This window comes from Fringilla coelebs (genome assembly GCF_963513975.1).
Source record: "Fringilla coelebs genome assembly, chromosome: 6".
Classification (NCBI taxonomy): Eukaryota; Metazoa; Chordata; class Aves; order Passeriformes; family Fringillidae; genus Fringilla; species Fringilla coelebs.
The window spans coordinates 52,263,205-52,277,458 of NC_140034.1; the positions used below are offsets into that span (position 1 = coordinate 52,263,205).

The 14,254-nt window shown below is 41.3% G+C and overlaps 1 protein-coding gene across 3 annotated transcripts in view; it reads left to right on the top strand.

Moving 5' to 3' along the window:
• Nucleotides 1-872: 872 nt before the first annotated feature.
• The window catches only part of AMPD3 (adenosine monophosphate deaminase 3), a 33,142-nt gene continuing 19,760 nt past the window's right edge, over nucleotides 873-14,254 (top strand). For 2 of the 3 annotated variants that reach the window (XM_084208611.1, XM_084208613.1), the window contains exons 1-6: nucleotides 1,242-1,527; nucleotides 4,227-4,452; nucleotides 6,938-7,133; nucleotides 7,531-7,696; nucleotides 9,768-9,987; nucleotides 12,429-12,558. In XM_084208611.1, the coding sequence (XP_084064737.1) occupies nucleotides 1,389-1,527; nucleotides 4,227-4,452; nucleotides 6,938-7,133; nucleotides 7,531-7,696; nucleotides 9,768-9,987; nucleotides 12,429-12,558 (1,077 nt within the window). In that variant the 5' untranslated portion in view covers nucleotides 1,242-1,388. Of the gene's footprint in view, nucleotides 1,122-1,241; nucleotides 1,528-4,226; nucleotides 4,453-6,937; nucleotides 7,134-7,530; nucleotides 7,697-9,767; nucleotides 9,988-12,428; nucleotides 12,559-14,254 lie in introns of those variants that run through there. The other variant, XM_084208612.1, reaches the window with a different exon arrangement.

Genomic DNA, 14,254 nt, shown 5'->3' on the forward strand with positions numbered 1-14,254 from the left:
CTATTTTTGTAGCATTAATATTGTTTTAAAATATTTATTATTATGGCTGACTTCTTTTTGAATGCTTTGGATTGCTACATGTCTCATACAACAGCTGTGGCCATAATTCTTAGCCTTTTTTATGACCACACAAGGGTGAATGTGCTGCCATTTGTCTAAAAATCAAAATATTCGCTCTTCTTTACAACTCAGACTTTTTGGATGGAAAACTCCTTTCTTTTCACTTCATTTCTTCCCTAGCTGTGTGAAGTAAAGGAGTTTCCAAGGCCAAAATCCCCTGAGGTTTACAAATGGAGCATTTCTGTGCTTACCAAGCTGGGGGGACACAGAACTACCTGATCCCTCAGTTTTGGGACATCTACCTTTAACTCTGCTCATCTTTTTACACCAACTACCTTCACTCACTGCATTCCCAGTGCTTCCCTGCATCGTAAAGATACTTTTAATATCTAAATGTTTTCAGGTTTTTCTCCAAGTACTGTAACTCAAACTCACAAAAAACATCCCTAGAACTTTCAGCTTCAGGGCCCAGAATCTCTCAAAATAAGGTCAAATTATTTTACATGTTAATATCCTCATTCCCGCTGAGTCACGCTAGGTTTGAGCTTCAGTTATTTGCTTTGGCCTATGTACCCGGAAAATTTCTTGGGGTTTTGTTTGTTTATTTTTTCATTTTGACGAGCACCTGGACCGCGTTGCTCCATTGAAGGGTAGACGCTGTTGAAACACTTCTGATTGGGACACATCGCCAGCACACTTACCGGCTGTCATTCTGCACTGGCCTTACGACTTTCTGGTCTCGAACCCAAGTTTTAAAGCGCTTTTCGAGGAGTTTTGAAACAGGCGCTCGGGAAGGCGGCACCGCTGAGGCGAATCCAGGTGGGGCTGCGCTCCTGCCCCTCCTTCCCTGCCTGCCTGCCTGCCGCGCCGGCCGGGGGCCATGTGACAGCGCGACTTCTGCCTTCAAGCCGCCGAAGAGGAAGGGGCCACACTTTCCCCGCTGGCTCCGGCTGCCGCTGAGGCCGCGGCCCCGCGGGAGAGGCGCCGCCCGTGCCGGCCACAGGTGCAGCCGGCGCCCGCAGCGCCGCGTCCCCGGAGCGACAGCGCCGGTCCTCACAGAGGTACGGACAGGGCGCCCCACCCGCCGCTCGCCCCCCGCGCCGGGGCGGGGCCCGGCCGGGGCAGGACAGGCCGGCGCAGCCCCCCCGCCCCGCGGGCTGCGCCCCCCGCCCGCCGCGGAGCCGCCCCGGCCGCGATGCAGCAGCCCCGGGGGCAGCCGGGCGGCCCGGCGGGGCCGGGGGCGCGGCGAGCGGGCTCCTCCGCCCGCGGGCCATAAAGGGCCGGGCACGGGCGGCGCGGCACTGCGGTACCGGGCGGCCCGCGGGTGGATGCGGCAGCGGGGAGCGGTGGCAGCTGGCGGGAGCGGCTCCTCCCCCCGCCGCCTCCTCCGCCGGCGGCTCCGGGCAGCGTCTCTCCGGCCGGCGGCGGCCCGGCCCTGCCCCAGCATGGCTCTCCCCGGGGCGCTCGGTAAGTGCCGTGCCAGGCTGGCCCGGGGTGCTGGCGGTGACCTTGGGCCGGAGCCGTGCGGGGCTCCTGCGGCGGTAGAGCCCGCGGGCCCGGCCCCACCTGCTCGCGGAGCTGGGATGCGGCGCTGCCCGCGGGGCATCCGCGGGGCTCGGCGGCGGCTCTAGCATGTGCTTGGTATAGATTCAAGGCCGTTAAATGCCTGATCGATAATTGCTTTTTAAGTAATCATTCCATCTATTAATATTTTTTTTACTGCAGCATGTTTCAAGCTTTCTTTTCTTCTGCAAAGGTGCAGACCTAAAGAGCAACCAGCCTTTCTATTAGATCGAGATATTTAGGAAAAGAGCATTTACTGGGTAGCATTCATACCATTCCTCATCCCATTAAAATGTCTAGTTGTTGCTCACCTTGGGCAAAGGACAGCAGTTCAATAGAAGGATGCTGGATACAAAAGCCTCTTCCAATTCAGGATGGCACAGCTCGCACAAGTATTGCGTGAGGTGCCTCATGACTATTTTCAGTTTGTTAGGCTCGTTTCAGGGCCATGAGCTAGTAGTGATGTGGGTGAATGTACATGTCAGACTGTTCTGTGCATCTTATGCTTGAGTGGAGAACGTGAGCTTGGGTTCTGTAAGAAAGAAAAAAAACTTTGGTGTCAGTAAAGGATTGTACTTACATCTATACTTTCTGTCTCTTCGCTACCTTATTGTAAGGATTTAAAACATAGTGTGGTTTCTCAGGCAGCATGTTTCTTACTGCATTTCTGTTTCTGATCACAATTCTCTAGGAAAAAGTTCATTTAAACTAAGAAAATGCTCAGCATTTTCTGCTCAGCAGAAAAAACATTATAATTTCACATTGTACTAGTATTGTTAGCACTCTTACTGCAGTTGAGTAAGTATAAAGGGAATTTTTCCCTGGCTGAAGTGGCCCAAAAGGCTCTTGCTGCTGGCAGCTGCATGTGTGGCAGGCTCTGCTGCTGACAACTGTGTTCACTGAGGTCAGGGGACAGACTCGCATGACTTCCTTGGCGGCTGATGTTGAGAAACCAAACCTAAGTTTGGATGCTACTAAGATATGGTAGTGCATTGTCACTGAATTATTCAGCTAAACATATATGTATTTTTAAATGTCCTATGTAGTTATACTCAATTTTACGAAGACTTAATACTAATTGCAAAACAAATACTCTCCTGTGCAGAAAACAACATAGTCAGATCCACTGTTCTTTAAAAACAGAGATGCTTTTCTTCTGGGATGTGAATGGGTTCTTATAAAATAAGAATGTAAAGTAATGCAAAGTAAAAAGGGGAACCCTAATTTGCTAAGTTATGGTCCAATTTAATTCTTGCCACCTTTTCATACTACATTTGCTTTTAGAATAAAAGCAAAAATATTTTCAAAGCAGCTGTCAAAACAGGTGGACATTAATTAGAGTCTTTTAGGCTGAAACCAACAGGATCACATATCAAAAGGATCACATATCAACATGTGAAACCTGCAGCATGCCTACAGAAAAATTGTAATGGAGGTCCTGATAAGTTGTGTCTGGAGAGATAAAAAACTGCCACGCTCCATGCTGCCTTCCAGGGTATGTCATTAAAACAAAATAAGTTTTGCATTTTTCTAACCAAAAAAAAAAAAGGTTAGAAATGCTGAAATGCCAGTTTTGGACCCAGACTTCACATTCTGGCAGTGCTTGGATCCATTTGCTGTGACATGTTCGCAGCTATTTTTAACTTATGTAATAAGAATTTAATCTTATTTGTTATAAACTCCATCATACTGAAGGCATTCAGAAAGCTTTATAGTACACAACAAATAATGCTTGTCTGTAGCTTATCAGCACTGTGTTTTTTCCTCTCTGGAATGCTTCCATTTGTGCTAAAATGCACATTCTGGCTTGTATGAAAATGGAATAAAAGTAAAGCCAGGAAACTACAGAAGAAACAATAAAGACGGCATTTTAGTAGTGATGCTATTATAAAATGGAAATATTTTATGGTGAAAGCCAAGCTACTTAAAATTTTAAAACATAAAACATATTCTTTTTGAAAAGTAATATTTAAATGCCAAGTAGAAATGGAAGTCCATGACCTATCTGCTTCCCACATGCATTCAAAAATGTGATATGAACTACTACAAATGGAAAAAAGAGTCACCGAGTTAACTATACTACCTTTGTTCCTGTTGTGCAACTATTCCACTTCCCAGCAGTTCTGTGACTTTCTGATTTGTGCAAGGGATGGGGTGAGGTGGAAATGTACAACCTTCTTTTCTAACTTGCCTGTTGGCTTGAAGTCACTGAGCAAGGAAGAAGGCGAGCAACTGAGTGAATGTGATTTCCAGGTTCGGTGCAAGGACACACAGCTGAGTATCCATTGTGTCACAAATAATTGTCTGTCTGACTCTGCAAGTAAGTGGAATCTCCTGGTAAATCTCTACATAAACCGCTTAGGAATTTTTGTGGGTATACCACAAGGTTCCTGATGCACAAATTAGCATGGCTCCAAAAGTAGAGCTGCTTTGTGGTTCTTGTGTACTGCACGCTAGTTTAAATTCTGCAGAGCTGTTCTACTTTCTTCTGATTTTGCTCCAAGCTCTGAATTTTGATAGGCATACCATTGAAAACCCCCCAGTCTCTTGCACATCTTCACTGGTCCTGTAGCTCTCACTTTCTCACCTGTGCTCCTCATCAGGCGAGATGCCCCGGCAGTTTCCCAAGCTGAACATTTCCGAGGTGGACGAGCACGTGCGGCTCCTGGCAGAGAAGGTGTTTGCCAAAGTCCTGCGAGAAGAAGACAGCAAGGATGCCTTGTCACTCTTCACTGTGCCTGAAGACTGCCCTATTGGGCAGAAGGAGGCCAAGGAGAGGGAGCTGCAGAAGGAGCTGGCAGAACAGCAGTCTGTGGAAACAGCTAAAAGGTTTGTTCTGTAGTTGCTTTCTTAGTGGAAAATAGTTTTTGAAATGAGTTTGAGTTAGTATTGAAATACCTGGCAACCAGCATTCTGCCTCTTACTACTCTAGGAGAAAGGTCAGCAGCAGGCACCAGGGCCACCCCTGGGGTGTCCTTCTGTCCTGTGCACGAGGTATCAGATGGTCCCCGGGGAGCTTGGACTGGTCAGGTTGTCTCAGCTCTGTTCCCAGCAATAGCACAGATATTGCTCATGCAAATTTAATAAACAGCATAGCTGGGTAGAAATGAACAAAACCCTAAGACTCTTTAATGTAAGAAGAGTCAGAAAAAGAAACACTGCCCCATCTTTTTCTAGTTTCATTAGGAGAAACAGAAAATTTTAACATACAGAAAATGACAGTGGCATGATACTTCCTTTAATCTCTGCAAAAATAGATGAAAGCAAAGAATTTATATTTAAGATCAAGGGGTAAGGTGAAAAGTGGTATTGGCATAATGAGGTTATTTGTAGGTTTTACTCAGAGATAAAATCTAAACCACTGTCAGCCACAAAAGTGCACATTAAACAACAACAAAAAAATTGCATTCTACCTTTGGTTTACCCGTGGCTGTAATGAAGGCAAACTTGCTTTGATTTGTGAGTTTGGGTTTTGTTTTTTTTTTTATTCTGTAAGAGAGGCAGCCTTCCCCTGATGTCAGCCTGTTCCAGTGTCTTGCCTTCACAGGACTGCTAGGCTGTTTCTGGAGTCACATGAGCTCAGCAGCAGCCTGACACCAAATGGGTTGGACGTGTACAGACTCTTCAAAAAGCAGGCAGGCAAAAAAGCATTTGAAAGTGATAGCTAAACACATGTACCTGGTTAGCTGCAGAAAGGCAGTTGGGCAACACTTGGAATCATGTTTCTGGAACAGAAGGGAGAAGAGTCAATTTAGTTAAATTAAGGTATGACTCACTGATGATACAAGCTGAGACTTTGGGTTTGGAATTGTGCAAGTGGATTTCCCAGTTGGCATGTTCATAGACATAAACAGGCACAGAAGGGAAAACCAGATGTTTCCAGTCAAACATGTTTGGTATATATTTCCTCCTGAACTAGTGTGTTTCATTTTTAATTTGGAAAATTTGTCTCACAGAAACAAACTCAGGTTTTGTACAGGTTTAACTGTAGGAAGGGGTATTCTAGGTATTTTGTTTACATGTAGGAACAGAACAAGTGTTCATCCCTGTCCCGCAGGACTGAAGGGACAGTGACACAAGTACAGATTGTGCTGTTTCCAGTTTCAGTTGATCAAACACTGCCTTTCAAAACTGATGCTGATTTCCAAGGTGGCTACAAGTACTTTAGAGGATGAAATTTGGGTGTTAATTGTACGAGCACTGCGTGTTCTTATTCTTAAGAATACCACAGAAGTAATGTGAAGCTTCCAGAGGATGTTCCAGTGTTCCTTTTTCTTTGTTAGTGATTCTTACTAGCGTTTTAAGGTTTTGGTATCTAACTTACAAAAGTAGGGACTATTTCCACGGTGCAAAATAAATCGTTATCACAAGTAGTTTATAACATACTATTTATATATTATATGAATATTTAAAATACATATGAGCACATTTAAACTGAGTGAGGAAAATTATTTCCATCTTCAGAGATATTCCAAAGCTCCACTTGAGGTATTACAATTCCTTCATTGGAAAATACATCATTCTTTTTTAGCTGGTTTATCTGAAGTGCACATCTATCACAGCTTTCATGAGAAAAGGCAGCATTTTTAAATTTATGTGAGTCCCACCTGAAGGGAGGAATGGACTTGTGTATCAAAGCCATGCTGTGATATCACTCTGATAACCATATCAGCCTTCTGCTCAAGTCTCATCAAGCACTGCCTAAGGAATAACTAGGTGCTCTTCCTTTTCCTTACAAGTTGAACTGAATGACCATATGTGAAATTTTGTTGCCTAGTCTTGTCTGACAACTGGATGAGCTTTAGGTCTTGTAAGTTTTGGGAAGAATGGGAAGTGTGTGTAACAGCATGATAACTTACAACAATTTCCACATGTAACATTGACTTGTTTCTGTCTGATCCTTCACGAATTCTGATGCTGTCAGTCTGTAAGAATTGACCCTCACTAAAGTGAGCACAGTGATCAGTTTCAGCAAGTCGCTGTGCAGAAGGAAAAGGTGAAGTTGTGAGAAGTGAAGCAAAAACCTTAGGGTATCTTAGTGTGATTGTAAATAAATTGTGGCATATTGGACTCATGTAGAGGGTAAGTGCAATTGTGTGTGGTGTAGATCACGTGAAATGCCAATACAGAGAAGATAAAAGCATAAGTATATTCTGAGCACTGTTTTTTCTGTGGTATGAAAGAAACAGCATTTTGCTGTATTTTTCACTAGTAAGATTTCCTAGGGGATGATTTCTCTGCTGTAATCAGTTTTCCAGTGTATTAAGTATTTTACACCCTGGCTTATTTTATGTTTTATACCATGAATTCTTAGGAAGAAAAGTTTCAAGATGATTAGATCCCAGTCTTTGTCATTACAAATTCCATCTCAGGAATGGAAAGCACCACCGGCCAAACCTGTCCTGTCTCCTGCAACGCCAGTTCTTCCAAGTGCTTTTGTGCCAGTCCAAGTGCCATATGATGTACCAGAATTCCAGAGAGTTTCAATTAGTGGAGACTACTGTGCAGGGGTAAGAAACTATTGTTTTCCCACTTTCTGTATCTAGAGGGTGTAAAAAAGGTCCCATAAATGTACATGAAGTGTAAAATGCCAATATGATGGCTATCTGTAACAAAATCTAAATTGCTTTGTGAATACAGTGATTTGTTAGACAGTTAGAAGTCAAGGTCAGGTTGTTTTATACATTTTTAAATAATAAATTGGATCAAAACATAATCAGATGTTCAATAAATAGGTAATATGTGGTAGGATAAAAACATTTGTCTGTGTTTTGTATATCGTGTTTGGATTCTGCTTCTGTCACTGGCTTACTGACTCCTTGGGCAAGATCCTCATGGTCAGGCCCCACACACTTCCATGCTAGAACTGCTATTTTTTTCCAGTATTTATCCAGGTTTTCCTTCCAGGTTACAGTTGATGACTATGAGCAAGCTGCCAAGAGCCTGGTGAAAGCTCTCCTCATCCGAGAGAAGTACTCACGCCTTGCCTACCATCGCTTCCCGAGAACAACATCTCAGTACCTGTGCAGCATGCGGGATCAAAAATGGAAGGTTGAAGATGAGGTGTACCCAGGTGAATGCCCTTTTAAAAATATTCAAGTGCATTCTAAAAAATTCAAACGTTTTTTTAAAATACAGAATTAAACCCATGCAATACTGTAGTAAAGGAAATTTGTGTTTTTGTGATGATCTCTTCTGACTGTCTTTGTAATTTATTTTGTTATTGAGTGGGCAATCACTAACAGGCCTAAGTTATAAATCCTGTATCTAATTTGGAACTTTGAAGCTGTCAAAACCTAAAAACCAAGACTAGACTCTCATTGATTACTTTATTTCCCAAGCAAATGGGATGTTAAGTAGGATACTTATGCTCCCCCAGGAAAAAGCTGTATGGCTGTGGTTTAAAGTGACATCATTCCTCCTCATCTTGGCATATGGAACTAAAAGGGGTGATGAGCTCATCTACATCATAAATTGAAGCATGATACAGACATGCCAGTTAGCAAGTCCTGAGTCAGGAATTTCACAGGCAGGCTACACTTGCCAGGTCAACACTGGAAGCTGTAGAGTCATATTTGCTGGGCATTCTGCCCAGGTAAATAAACTGATCTCTCAACAAGGCTTATTAGGTTGAACATATTCCCCCACTATGTGTGTCACAAATTATTTTTATCTCTTAGGTGGGTTGTGTCTTGAAAGCTTTGCTTGTGCATTAAACTGTTTGCACTGCTCATTTCTGGATTAGGCTGTGAGGAGCAACCTTTGGTCTGTACAGATGGGCCACTGTAGATGTGTCCATATTGCTGACAACTTATTTTCAGCCTTGAAATGACATTTTAAATCAATTACTGGCTTAGTGGTTGAAAGAGGGTGACTAAATATGTTTTCAAGTGTTTATTTTCCAGGAAGAGTGTAAAGACAACAGAATACTGAATATTCAAGACAGGGAGGATATTTTGGAAGAGCTGCCAGGGAGATATTTCCAAGTTATTATTAGGTTAATAACTTTCTTACAGTTACGGTTTTAAACTTACGACACAAAAAATGAAATCTTGTTACACAATGTCTTAATTAGCACAAGTTTTAGCTATATAGTTATGAATATTAGAGATAAGGATGGTATCGGTTTATAACATACATTCAGGTGCTCTAGGTGAATAAAAGAACTGGTAATTACTTTTCTGTCATGGCTTAACTGAACAGGTAAAAGAAGAAATCTCTAAGACTGAGCCAAAGAATATAGTTCAGTTGACATAAATGCAGTCAGGACACTTTGTGCTGGTTGCATTAGTAAGATGTTGTAAAAGAAGTGATGATTGTTCATAACAGGAGTGTTCACATTAGCTAAATCTCCTAGAAGTGTGTGTGATTACTTGATTCTTAGGAAAAATCTTTATAACTTTATAAAGGCTTTACAAAACTGTACTGAACAAATCCCAGTTGTTCTTCTGGTACTTTGTGATTTTATTTATGACCAGAAGGCCAAGGGATAAACTGGGTTTGTGTTGTACAATTTTTGGCTTCTATGCTTCTTGATTCTGTTTTAAAAAAATCTATTAAAAACCTCAAACAAAATGCTCACCACAGAAAACCACACACAAACAAACCCCCACAAACTAAAAAACAAACAAACCCCCACAAACTAAAAAACGCCAATCAAAACACAACAAACCCAACTGATTCTATGCTTAAATATGAACTTCCAAAATTGCTAAAGTGAGACAGAAGGTGAAAAGAAAATAATGAAGGTGGGTCTGAAGTCAACAACTATTTTGTTGTTCAAAAATCTCAACTGTACTTCAACCACCCTAATTTAAATACTTCTGCAAACTCATTTTCAAACCCCAACGCACATTAATAAAGAATAGTATTAAATCTGTATACATTGGTTCAGAGAACTCTAATAACATATAACATTTGAATTAAGGTAGGCGCTTAATTTAGAGAGAGGCTGCAACTAAAGCCTGTCAGAAAAAAGCTTTGTTGTAACAGCAGATTTTTGTTATAGTAACTGAATGTAATTTTAATGAAAATACTGAGATCTGTTAGAAATTAAGCTTTACAGAAGCAGGAAGTTCTTTTTGTAATTATTTTGCCTGTTGTGTGAGTTATTTCTTCTAACTGTAATGTAAATTTGTTTTCAGATTTCCATTCACCTCCAGAAGAAAATGAAGATCCTTATAATCTGGATGATGCTCCAGACAATTTGGATTATGTTATCAAGCTGAAAGGTGGCATTCCCTTTGTTTACGATAGCAAAGAGATGATGGAGCTCAATGAGCCTCGGAGTTTGCCATATCCTGACCTGCAGACCTACACCCTTGACCTGAGCCACGTTCTTGCTCTAATTGCAGATGGCCCAACGTATGTTCCTCTTTTGTTATTTTGCCCCTTCAGGCTGCTGCTTACTTGTGGTTTAGTACTTCTCACTTCTGTGACATTTAATTCCTCAGCATACCCATTCTATAGTAGTGTTTTGTTTTGCTTTTATCAAGCACAATCAGAAATCTTAAAAAGGAAAAAATACAATGCCACCTATGGCTACCTTTCATTTCTTTGGTTTCTTAGCATCAACCATGGCAAAAAAAGGGGTTAACAGAAAAACATCAAGGAGTTGGCCAGATGTTTCCATTCAAGTCAAATCTGACCCAAACTTCTTGAAGCATGGGAACTGAAACTTAAACTCTTTTTTTTTAAAATTTTGTTTTTGCCTATGCTGAATCTGAGGCTTTTGAACAGTTGTCCTAAATTCCTTCATGTCTGCTCTGCTCTGGCTGCATGAAGAGAAACCCTGCATATGCAGAGCATACAGATCAACTCAGCAACATAAATATTCAGTCTGATTTGTACTAGATGTTAATTAACTGCTCATATGCTGCAAAACTGACCCATGTATGCACAATCAAAATAAGTCCAAAATTTCCCAGAAGCACCAAATTCCTGTCAAGTCTCTAAAAACTAGAAATGTAACAACTATTGTACAGTCAGTGACACTCATGACAAAGCAATGTCCTTGCCTAGTGCATGATGAAAGCATGTGCATCCAGTTTTAAGTTCACTTCCTAGCTGAGGATTGGAAACAGCACCATCCCTCATGGCCTCAGCACCAGGAAAGGAAAAGAATCCACTCTAGGATGGAACTAAGCAGGAACCTGAACTGTTCTTTTGAACTATTTGCCCTGTGTGCCAGCACTGCATTGCTGATCCTCTGCCTGGGAGAGATCATCACTGACACTGTGCCCAGTTAGCCCCACCTGGTGCATTCTTTCCCCTGTCTGTCAGTCTGTCTGCCTCGTGCAGTGACAGTGGCTGAACAAGCCTAGCCCATTCCCTAAGCCCTTTCTCAGGAGCCAGCTCCTGTGCTTCTGCCAGCCTTATCAGCTCCAAATCAGTGCCAGCTTGAGCAGGCTTGGGTTACAGAGCAGTGGGCAAATGCATTCCAGTTACAGGGTGTAATATTCCCAGACAGACAATGAGAAGATAAAAGGATGAGGAGGAAAACCAGAAACAAGAGTCTGAAGGCCCTTCTGCAGTTTGCACTTAAGCCTTAGACCTCGCAGTTGTAACAGCAAGCCCCAAGTAAGAAGGGCTGTGGTAGGACAAGTTAGAACACTCAGCACTGTGGTGAATGTAGGTCAATCACCTGCTCCTTTCATTCATTCAGAGTAAGCTTTTGCAGTCTTCCACACTCTCTAATAAATGTGCACAAGCCAAAAGTAAAAGGTCTTTCCCATAATCCTGTTGCGGGAGGTCCTCTTTTGGTATTGTTTACCTGTTTGCAGCAAGTGCCATCCTGTCATTTATGCCCATCACATGTGGGGCTGCTCAGAGATCAAGAGCCAGTGTTCTTTAATGTTTGCTGCTGGTAAACTGATGAAATCTGACCCCTACTCCTCAGGCTTGTGCTCTTTTGGATAACAGTATGACCTAACAGACTTTCTGCATGGGCAAACAGGTCTTGATTAATATTGGGTTCTGTGAGACTGGGTTTGAAACAGGCTTCCAAAACCATAATGGGATTTGTGTTCTATTGAGGAGAGATTGGCAACAATAATGCAGGAAAAAGAAGGCTATTACATTAACAGTGCTACCAAAATATTGTGGAGTCAATAAGAATTGACAGATGGTGAAGAGAAAAACCATGTCATTGGTTAAAAATAGAAGGAGAAACATGACAGAAGATGAAAGTGAAGATGGAGCTCTGAGTAGGCAAGCAGGAAGAAAAAAGCATATTTTCTATAAAGGGCACAAGGAATTATTTTGGAAAAAAGTATTTCTACACAACATATATGTTCTCAAGGCATGCAAGATGAAACCATATTGGATCTTATCTTGGCTTCTCACATTACATTGAAAAAGCAAATAAATTTGGAGGATTTAAAAAAAATTCATAATGAGTAAGGCTGGATGACAAGTTGTTTCTGTTATATATGAGAAGATTGTTCTGTTGAAGAGAACATTTCATTTTAGAGAAGTTGCAGTTGACATCCATTTGATCATAGGTTTCATGCTTTGGTCATTATTGCTAAAATGTCTGCAGTTTATGCACAGGTATAGTGATGAATACTTGGACAAGTTGAAGGACATAACATGGTTATGTAGAGTTCTGTTTGAGATTTCACTAATAACTTTGGTCTGAAATTTGCTTACATATTTGTTAACCAATAGGATGAAAAGAATGGTTCTGTCTTGGACCTCATAAAACCCCCCAAGTTTGTTTTTACTGTGGAAACTCTGATGTTCCTTTTGTATTTGAAATACAACTAGTTTAAAGTTACAGTTCATTTTTGTGTTTTCTTTTACAGAAAAACATACTGTCATCGGAGGCTTAACTTTCTAGAATCTAAATTTAGCTTACACGAGATGTTAAATGAGATGTCAGAATTTAAAGAGCTGAAGAGTAATCCCCATCGAGACTTTTATAATGTGAGAAAGGTAAGTGTGAGAAGGATTAAAGGCATGACAGTTTTTTTAGTAGGAGTTCCAGCAGTTTTGCTTTTCTTATGGGAGGTGTAGATGACAGGCACAAAGTAGTGTGTGCATACCACTCAACTGAATTAAGTTATTTTAAGAATGTTAATGTTTTTCTACATGGGAGCTCTCCAGGAAAATTAACTTGAATGTGCGTGGGTTAATTGGATTATGCTAAACTAATTTGTTTACGTATTTAGAATCAAAGGGGCTTAATTGTGTGTAGATTGCTTTAAAAGAGTGAAACAGAGTTAAGCAAATGAAGCTTACTGGATTATGAATAAAACTATCCTTATGGAGGTTTAATTAATTTTAATGAACTCAAAGACATTCAAGTGCATTTTTCTGCTTTCGTGTAGGTACATCCTACTAGACTGTAGTAGGAACAGCTGTATAGATTTTAGATGATAATTTCATTTCATATTGAAAATACATGTTTAAATACATGTCAAAAGACCTCCCACAGAAACTAAACTGAGGGTTCATGCTGTCATCAGTATCTGGTAAAAAAAGTCTCTGATATATTAAGTAAAAAGATTATCTGAGTTGTAGTCTTGGCTCTCTCTGAGATACACTGGGCTATAATTAGGAGACAGGTAGGGGAATCAAGGAGCTGATTTAATTTCCTGACATATTCACACCCAAGGGAGCTGTGTTCTCTTCAAAGCATGGAAGCAACAGTGTTAGGCTGCTTCATTTGCTTCCCTTTCCTGAAGTGGAGAGGAAGTTACTGGAGTTACTGCTTCATTTTGATAGGTGAGATTTCTTCACAATTGTTGCTGGTTTAAACCACTTTGGGTCCATTTTGCATTGTTTCTATATGCAACCGTAAGAGGTAATCCTCTATTTTGCAACTTCAGGCTTTACTAATCCTTCTTGTTACGGTTTGGTTAGCACTAGTTCACCAAAAAGTCCTCTTGGCTTTTCCCTATAATGCCCAGTGTGTTTGCTGGCTAGTGTTGTCGTAAAAAACTGTCCTAGAGTCCATCACAAGGGTGGAAACAGATGAGTTGTCAGGTAAGTTCTAATGGATTTCAGCCTTCTGACTGTTAAATGTATGGATGGGAGACCTGTCAGCTAATTCATTCAGGTGGAGAGACTCAGCTCCCAGCCTGACAGTTTTCTTGCATAATCCTGGAAAGACATTTGCTACATGTCACATTCAGAGAAAACACTTCAGTAGCTGACAGAGACTTTAATAATAAACCACACAGTGACTGAGACATGCAGAGGTGTGGATCAGGTCACTACCACAATCAGTTTGATTAGTGAGAAGTTGTAATTAACAGCATTGTACTTGCTAAGTTCAGCTTTTGATCTAGAAGCAAATGTTCAATGTCTCTGGGCATATCTTAATTATTTTTTAATTACCTGCTGTTGAATAAGCCACTCTACAAAAGGATTCATATTGTTCAAAAGCCCAAAATGTGTGTTGCTTCCCCTCTGGCAATAAGCATGTTCCAGAGAGCAGGAACCAGCCTGCTCTGCTCTGCCAGAGACCATTCCTACTGCCAGGTACTGCTTGAAAAATTCCTGCTGCACACAGTTCATCTTGCTTAAAACATTTTTATGAAGCAAGCTCACAAGTAGTATTTTTCTGGAAAGTAAACTGCATTGCAGACACAATCCTTGCAAGCCCCCAGATAATCTTGTTTTCCCT